Genomic DNA, 9389 nt, shown 5'->3' with positions numbered 1-9389 from the left:
CACTACGCTACCAGCGTTCCTTCGCAGTTTTATTATTTCCTATAGAGGTGCTGTGAGTTGGAATCAACCTGATGGCCTACAACAACAACATAGTACTAAGTCTGAAAGCTTATTATAGTTTATTCCCTAATCATTGATAAAGTTACATCTAATAATCTAATTATATCTGTTTAGAACTATTCTCTAAATGCAAATTTACAAATCAATACCAGAATTTAATTATTTCTAATCAAGGTTTTTCTAATTTCTTAAGCTGACTAGAAATAGAAAATGTCCATATGGTAAAGAAAAAGAATTGGGAACATTTAAGAAATTTTATGAAAATCAGATGACCTTTGGCAAAATTGCCTTACCTTTTGGAGATACTTCAGTTTTTCCTCAGATTCCTGAATCTTTAGGGCTTCCTCAACTCTTATACTTTCTAAAAGAGATAGTCAAATTCAATTAGAAACAACTTTACCATGATTTTATAATCTCAACATAGGTTAACAAAGTAAGATGACAAATACAAACATATACTGTGTCGTGAAAGTTTACAAACCAGATTCATAAAGAATTTAAGGTTGAATTAACTAGCTAAGGCTGAGGGGAACCTCTAGTCTCCAGATGTTGTTGTTGTTAAGTTCCATAGCATCAGTTCCAACACATAACGACCTGTATAGAATTTCCAAGGAGCTGCTGATGAGTTTGAGCCGCCGACCTTGTGGTTCAAACCAACCTTGCTTTATTCTATAGCACCAAACTAGGACTCCAGTCTCTAGGTAAATCCAAATGAAGAGACAAGGAAAAATCTCTGAGGAGAACACAGCTGAAAAACCAAAGATTCCATTTCTACGTTCCTAATCAAAGTGTCAGGGGTCCTGGTGTGGCATTGTAGGATAAGCAAGGTCAGTGATTCAGACCCAACAGTCACTCATTGGAAACCTATTCAGGATCATTCATTAATTGGAACCAACTCTATGGCACTGAACAACAACAATTTAAAGTGTTAAGGGAGTTTAGGCACTGTTCTTTGGAGAAATAGGGGAGTCACTGCAATATGTAATCAGGTTGTTAAACCAAAGTGTAAAGTTGTATTGTTATACATATTACTTATTCTTTGAAGAATCTGAGTGAAGGATGTTGAAGGGCAGAAAACTTGATACTTAACTGTTACTCTCAAGGGGCGAAGTCTGGAACTGAGATTTCTCTAAAAAATACAAAAGGAAAATAAGCATGGGAAAAGACCACAACATTAATGAATTTGAACTTTCTATACCTGTGAAAAGGAGCCTTGGTAGCACAGTGGTTAAGTGCTGGGCTGTTAACCAAAAGGCCCGCTTTTCGGTGGGAGAAAGATGTGGCAATTGGTTTCTGTAAAGATTTGCAAACTTGGAAACTCTATGGGGTAGTCCTACTCTTTCCTATAGGATTACTATGAGTCAGAATTGACCCAAGGGCAATTAAAAAAATATCTCTGAAAAGATTGTATATTTAGTTTCTCAATCTTAGACCTTACTCTGGGCTTTTGTAGGCTAGGGATCTTTCTCTTGGGCTTTTGTGTTTGAACTCAATTATATGTAAACCACTATCTTTATTTACTATTCTTTAGTCAGTACATAACATTCCCAGAGATTATTTTGTCAATAATATGCCATAACTTGAGTTATTTTAAGATGTCCTTTTTTTTTTTTTGATATATCAAAAATATTACTGATCTTTTTCAGTTGGAAAGATTACCAGAACTATTTTTTTGCATAGTGTTTTAAATATTTGAAAGAAAATATTGTCATTTAAAAATAGTGTGGGGTCCTGTCAATTCTGACTGACTTGACCCTGTAAAACAGAATGGAACTGCCCCTTAGGATATACTAGGCCTTAAAAGTTGGCCCAGGATCCGGCAGTGTTTTGTTCTGCTGTGCATAAGGTCGCTATGAGTTAGTACCAACTCGATGGCACCTAACAACAACAACAAAGGTTGGCAGTTGGAAATACATCAGCCGCTCTACAGGGGGAAGCAGTTTATCTAAAGATTGGCAGCCTCAGAAACCTTATAGAGCAGTCCTACTCTGTTCTGTAGGGTCACTACGAGCTGAAATTGACTCGATGGGAGTGGACTTGGGTTAATTTTGGTTTTGATTGTTATAGGAGCAGATTGCAGGTCTTTTCTTCCAGGGAGCCATTGGCTGGGATCCAGCCGCAGACTTTTCGGTTAGCCCAGCGCTTGCTAACCCTTGCGCCAATGCCATATCCCAAGAAGGTTACCGTGGAAGCAAAAATCATCCAGCTGAACGCCACAACTCACCTGACACACCGCCACCAGAAGGCCGCGTCACAGGCTGCCTGCTACCCCTGAGCAGCACCAACTGAGATTCGTTATGAGGATACAGCGACGCTGAAAACCAGAACTGCTTAGCCAAATTTATGTCCTGTTCCGAGGAGCCGGCAAACACCAGTGGTCCGTGTTGGAAACTTTCATTCGACTCCTTTTGGCGGCAGAGATTTTCTCTGACCTGCGTTTCCATAGCAACTTTGGACGCTTCTTCCAGCAGGCCCGCCCCTCCCAGAACTGTCCAGTTGGTAGCAACAACAGTCGCCAATGTTGGGGTAGAGCACGTGCTTGAGGACTAGTTGTGGACTTCTGCGGTGCAGTCAAAGTTGAGATGAAATGGTCAACACATCAACAGGACACGGGACATGTCCTGTCCTGTTGGAGTCAGTGGGGGAGCAGTTTAGTCCTCATATCCTGATTCATTTCTCCACCTTTCTGCAAAGGAAATCTGAAACTTTAAATTCCTTTGCCCAACCCCGCCCCCACCTCCTCCTCCAGACAAGATAAATAGCCCAGGAGCATCATCCCTTCCGTGGGGCCTGCACTGATAAGAGAATTTAATATTGTAAGTGCCACCATGACTGGTGACTTTGAACCGCGGACCTTGTGGTTAGCAGTCCAGTGTTTATCCTATAGCGCCACACTAGGACTCCAATAAGATGGCTAATAATAGCCTAGGAGAGCTAGAGTGGTGAGCTGTGTCCATAGTTCTCATGTTCAAATCCTTAAAGACAAATCTTGTAAAAGAAACTTGATTTAGATCCTAATTTACTAATCATTTTTAATAAAACCTAGGATGCAACAATTGTAAGGATTGCTCAATGAATTGAGTCATTTCATGAAATATAAATTTTGAGAAATTCTGTTAATGTATTCCTATAAAATATTAGCAACTATAGGTGAATAAGGAGTAGTGGTTACGAATCGAGCCGCAAGTTCAGCAGTTCGAAACTACCAGCTGTTCTGTGGGAGAAAGATGAGGCTTTCTGCTCCCTAAAGATTTACAGTCTCAGAAACCCTATGCAGGGTCACTATGAGTTGGAACCGACTCCACGGCACATAACAACAACATATGTGAACAGTTTCCTCTGGAATATTTTGCTAATCTAGGTATAATACCATTTCAACAGTAGGGAAGTTTTAAATTACTATGACAGCAACTGAGATGCACCTAATTAAGTGCCATCGAGTTGGTTTTGACTTGTATCTACTCTTGATAGGGTTTCTGAGAAGCAGCTGGTGCGTTTGAACTGCCAACCTTGCAGTTAGCAGTCCAGTGCTTATCCTACAGTACCACACCAGGACTTCAAGAGCCGAACATAATAGAGCCAGTTTATGAAAAGAAACAGTCAAATGATAATGGCCAGAATTTATGTCTTAGTGGCATTTTATTCTTCTAGAATATTAACAATATCACCTCACAGAAAGATAGTTTGAAAGATGATAACCACAGCTTAAAAAGATTTCCTATCTGCAAATCTGTTATGGGTGTCTAAAATTTATTTCGGTTTAAGAGCATAAAGGAATAATGAAAATATGTCTTTCTATCTCACACATTGTATGTTTTAGAGCTTAAATGCTATTGATAAGATGGCAAGATATTAGCATATACCATTCCCTCCCCAATACACTGATGTTGCATAGTGCATAGGAAGCTCACTGGGATGAATGATGAAATCTTTTTACCTGGCTGTGTAGTTAGTGATTGGTACTATTAGCAATCAGCTAACTACACTGCCTAGTAACTAGACTCACAGAAGCGTCATTCCTGTCACAAACTGCAGTCTCAAAGTGGTGCTTCCTTAAATTGTAACAGGCAACTTACTGGTTAAGTAGTAACTTAAGGAGTCCATAGGTTGGTGACTAAACCACTGTTGTTAAGAGCCACAGAGTCGCTTCCAACTTAAAACCTTATTGGGGGGTGGGGGGCTCCTACAAGCAGTTTAAATGCCTTTATATAAATATCTTAACATTAAAGCCATTAAACCCCACACATTTGCCTTCCTTTTACGAGACTGTACAATCTTCCTTTTACTCATAGAGATAGTTAGCAATGGAACGAAATCTGAAAAATAAGCCTGAGTTTCCACAGGTTTACTCGTACTTTGGCAACGTGCTGGCTGAGCAGCATCCTTGGGGTAAATGCTGACACATCAAATCTCCAAACGAGCTGGCTCCTTCCACGCCTCTGGTCCGGCGCCCAGGGGGCGTTTGCTGCAGAGCGTGGAGTCGTCCTCCTGGTGGGGCGGCGTGTGATGCTGTGCCTTGTTTTGATGGCAGTGGAGTTAGTGATTGTATGCAGCAGAGTACAATCAGCTAATTACACTGCCTACAAACCGAGCACCGGGCGCCCGCGGGCTGCAGCTCCCGGACGGTCCGCAGTGCCGACCCGGTGTCTCCAAGGGGTCAGGACCCGACTCGGTCCCACTGAGTTTCACCCAGGGCGAAGCTCGATAGGGCTTGGGCGCGAGGCCAGGGGTGAGGGGCTTCCCGACCTCCGAGGACGCTCTCAGCCCAACGGGCATTCTCTCCCTGTCGGTGCGGGCTGCGCTGGCCCCGCTGGGTTCGCCGCGTCCACAGCGCAGAGCCACTGCCAGCGGGCGGCGCTGCCGGAGGGGACCTGCTTCCCCAGGGCCGCGCATCCCGACCCTGGTGTGCCGGGAGCCCCGGCCTGCTTGGCTGCATCCCAGCCGCCTAAGCCTCCGCTCCCAGACTCCGTTCCCCAAGTTCTTCCCCATCTTCGAGGTCCCTCCCCTTGACGTTCCCTTCCCCTTTCCTTTCCCCTTCGCTTTCTCAAGCCCAATTCCCATTTCCCCGTGCCTTCGCTCAGAAGCCTTCTCTTCAGTTCCCAGCCCAAACTCTGGAGCCTGGTATCAGCCCCGTGAGCCCCGCAGCTCCGAATGGCCGAGTGACCGTGGTCTGGTCAGCCAACCGCCCTTGGAACCCCGCGGGCGGAGGGGGCGTGTCGGCGCGAGATGGGGTGGTGGGGGGAGAGGGGGGAGGAGAGGGAGGGAGGGAGCGGCGGGTAGGGGTAGAGGGCGGGTGCCTGGAGGACCTCCAGTGAAGAGAACTTGGAGACCCAGACACAGGTTCTTAAATAGTTTCTGCCCCGCCCCTCTAAGCTGGAGGGGCAACGAACTTCTCTCCAAGAAGTCCCCGAGGCCCACCTTGTTTTCAGACCCATTCCATTCTAGGAATCCCGTTCCCAAATCTACTGCCAAATTATAGGCCTGGGTTTTTAAATGGAGGCAGGCCTAGGCAACTTCAGAAAGGTGGTAAGACTGCCTGTTGAGAGTTTCATCTAAGCCTTTGCATTCCCTTCCCTGAGGACTTGGTCTTGATATTTCTGGAGGACCATGCAGTAAGACTGAAGGATGGATCTCCTAGTGACCTAGTCCAAGCCAGCCAGTTCCCTTGTGTTATATTGTGCTGTTGACTTGTTTCCAATTTATAGCGATCCTGTATATGGTTTTCGATTATAGCTAGTGGGTTTGGACCCTCAACCTTGCAGTTAGTAGTCCAGGGCTATCCTACAGAACCACACCAGGATCCCACTCTTTAATTGAGATTCAAGTGTGGTCCTCTTGAGATCAAGGGCAGTTTTGAAATCTCAAGGTCAACTTTAGGTAAAATTATTCCTACTTTCAGCACATGCTTATTCAAATACCTGCTGTGTAATCAGCACCCAAGAAGTATAAAGTATAGGCATTCTATATTCCAGATGTATAAAACAAAGTGAACATGTGTTGTTTACCATTCAAGACAGTATATATCAGATCACTAAACTATGGCTTTTACTGCTGGGATTAGAAGCAGGGAAGAGATCAGTCAGGGAAGATTCGCTGACGAAGGAAGTGAGATTGGAGTATGGCTTCAGCAAGAGCAAATTTAGATATTTAGGGTGAAGGTTGCAGAGGCCAGAGGAACAAGATCCTGTAAAAAGTTACATTTTCCTAGTCTCAGAATTCCATTTCTGAAGAATGTAGATGTGTTTATGTGTGTATTCGGAAAAGGGACAGTTACAGAAGACTTCTGGGAGACCTCTATTGACAAATCTTCAGTTACTATGCTCTCTCATGACACCCCCTAACCTCAGCAAATGGTTTCCTGGATGCCACAAGTAATATGAATAAGACCAGGTAACAGGAATCATTCAGTACAAAGTCCAAAGTTACACTAGTTACACTATGATATCAGAAGTGTTTCTTCCCGAGGATGAGTTTGAGTGAGCTAAAACATTATCTTTGAGTATGAAAGACAGTACATTTCTGCTAGATGCATGATTTCTTTGGTGAACACCAAAGTAAGAGAATAAACTAAAGTGAAATATAAGTAAAATCACTCACGTTCATTAAAATGTATAGTATACCAAGCCATACCAGGCACCCTGCTGAAATCAGAGTTGATTAACCTCTGGGCTACCTCACGATAATTTCAGAGCTAACTTTGTAATTTTATATTTATAAAATTATATTTACTTTATTAATAAAATAAATAAAATATAAAATTTCTATTGATCAACTCTCCTTTATAGATAAAGACACAACTGTTAAAAACAATTCCATTCTTTCAAGTTGTTAGTCATTTTTACTGAATTCAATAATTATTACTTCTTCCTAATTGATGTTTTACGAGTCTTAGTTGCATCTTAGATGCCTTACCTGAACTGTACTACTGCCATCCAAGGCAAAGGTTGAGGAAGATGCCGTGATAAATTAGATTCCTAAAACTTTTCTTCAAAGGTAATACCAAAATAAAGAAATTCATATCGAAAGAAAAGTCTTCAAGATACATTGCCTACTACTGAAATAATTTTTTTTTTAAAGTACGGTTTATTTGATGTTATAAATGAAAAAAAAAAAAAAAATGACCAAAAAATGTTTGTGGCCTTTTCTGTTCTTATTGAAAGAAAGGAAAAAAAAAAAAAAAAAAGAATGAATGCTGCTTGTTCTAATGGTTGCTGTTGATTTGGCTTGCAGTTACTAGAGAAACTCCAAGGGACTCATTCCCTTTCTGGTTCATGTCTAGACATGCCTGGAGACCAGGGAGACCCACAATTTAATCTAAGTAAGAATGCTTGTGGTGTTTTAAATGCCCAAACAGAAGATTGCATTTGTTTTAGACAGCACCAGGAAGGTACCTTTCAGGGGACTTGCTTGCTGTTTTAATTTATGAGTTTTTAGCATTTAGGGAGGCTGGAAGTGGGTGAGGGATAAGGAGAAGAGGTGAGGTTGGAGATTAGGAGGAAACCAGGAAGAGTCTAGAAAACAAATACTTCCTGCTTTAGATTTGGCAAATATATGTTGGTTTAATTTACCATCCCTAGATAAAAGACTTGAGTGATGGCAGTTGAGGCTTTAGAAATAACTTCTTCCTTTCATCACACAAAAATTCACAGTTTGAACATTTTCTATTTTCCACGGTTTTTGAAGGGTATTGCCCGGGGATATTGTTGCAGGGAGAAAAAGGTCAAGAATGTGGTTGACTGATTATTGAATTTTAGCAGCCTCTAATTACACTTGTTTATAAAAAATGTATATTTCTTCAGAAAATATGAAATTGTGTTTTTTTTAATCTATATCAATAAATGTCAGATTTAACCTAATTTTAACATTCATGATGCTATACTTAGAAACTGCTTTATATCTTGAAGCAGGACTAAGTTGAAGTCAAGATTGTTGTTGTTGTTGCTAAGTGCCACTGAGTCATGTCTAACTCCTAGCAACTCTGTATAGGGTTTCCAAGGAATGGTTGGTGAGTGTGAACTGCTGACCTTGTGGCTCAAACTGACCTTGCAGTCCAGCGCTAGATCCCACAGCACCACACCAGATCTCCATTAGTGCCTTGAAAGAACTAAAAAAACAGTGAATCTGTTTAATTATGAGAGGAGATTGTCTATGTAACTAAAGTGAACTGCCAGCAGTGTTTATAATTTCATACTTCTGGTTCCATTTTATTGGATTCTCCTTCTTAGTAAAAGTATACCAAATCCTTGTACTCTTGGAGTGGTGCTGTAGGACAAGTGCTCGACTGTAAAGTTGGTTTGAACTGTAAGGTTGCTGGCTCAAATTTACCAGCTACTCCTCGGAAACTCTATAGGAAGTCTCTATGAGTCAGAACTGACTAAAAGGCACTTAAAAACAATACCAAGTTCTTAATTAACTTCTTGATTATATGAATTATCAATACTGTTGCTTTCAATAGAAAATGTTAGTTTATATTTTGCTAATCAGAAACAACCTAACAGAATAGGCTTTATAGTTAAAGTTGTAATTGCTCTTACTTATGGCTTCATGGGTAGGAGAAAACATATTGCATATTTATCATCTTTGGTGAATATACTTTCTATCGATTTATGGTCTAGTTGGAGAGATAGACAATTTGTACACATAGATAACTAATTAAGATAGACTATATTAAGTTGGAAGGAACTCTGGTAGCATAGTGGTTACGAGTCAGGCTGTGAACCGCAAGGTCAGCAGTTCGAAACTACCAGCTGTTCCGCGGGAGAGAGATGAGGCTTTCTGCTCCTGTAAAGATTTACAGCCTTGGAAACCTTGTACAGGGTCGCTATGAGTCGGAATCGACTCCACGGCACATAACAACAACAACAACATATTAAGTTGGAGAAGAATATTGAAAGTACCATGGACTGCCAAAAGAACCAACAGATCTGTGTTGGAAGAAGTACAGCCAGAGTGCTCCTTGGAGACCAAGGATGGCCAAACTTCGTCTCTCATGCTTTGGACATATTGTCAGGAGGGACCATTTTCTGGAGAAGGATATCATGTTTGGTAGGATGGAGGGTCAGAGGAAAAGAGGAAGACCCCCAGTGAGATGGGTTGGCAGAGTGACAGTATCAATGGGCTCAAGCATGGCAACGATAGTGAGGTTGGCCCAGGATCGGGCAGTGTTTCGTTCTGCTGTGCATAGGGTCGCTATGAGTCTGTACCAACTTGATGGCACCTAACAACAACAACAACATATTAAGTATCATTTTACTTAGATCCACAATCAATGCCCATGGATGTATTGTATGGGGATATTTTGTTGCAAATGATCTCTTAAAGTGTTAAAA

General features: G+C 41.7%; 1 protein-coding gene across 1 annotated transcript; it reads right to left on the bottom strand.

The window, feature by feature from the left end:
• Nucleotides 1-248: 248 nt before the first annotated feature.
• Nucleotides 249-2504, bottom strand: LOC102815630 (chromosome unknown open reading frame, human C11orf88). The gene is made up of 3 exons (XM_006833965.1): nucleotides 2285-2504; nucleotides 354-421; nucleotides 249-257 (listed from the first exon to the last, which is right to left on the bottom strand). The coding sequence occupies exons 1-3, from the start codon at nucleotides 2502-2504 to the stop codon at nucleotides 249-251; spliced, it is 297 nt and encodes a 98-aa protein (XP_006834028.1).
• Nucleotides 2505-9389: the final 6885 nt, after the last annotated feature.

The sequence above is a fragment of the Chrysochloris asiatica genome, unplaced genomic scaffold (genome assembly GCF_000296735.1).
Source record: "Chrysochloris asiatica unplaced genomic scaffold, ChrAsi1.0 scaffold00008, whole genome shotgun sequence".
Taxonomy (NCBI): domain Eukaryota; kingdom Metazoa; phylum Chordata; class Mammalia; order Afrosoricida; family Chrysochloridae; genus Chrysochloris; species Chrysochloris asiatica.
This window is presented reverse-complemented; position numbering and strand designations above follow the sequence as displayed.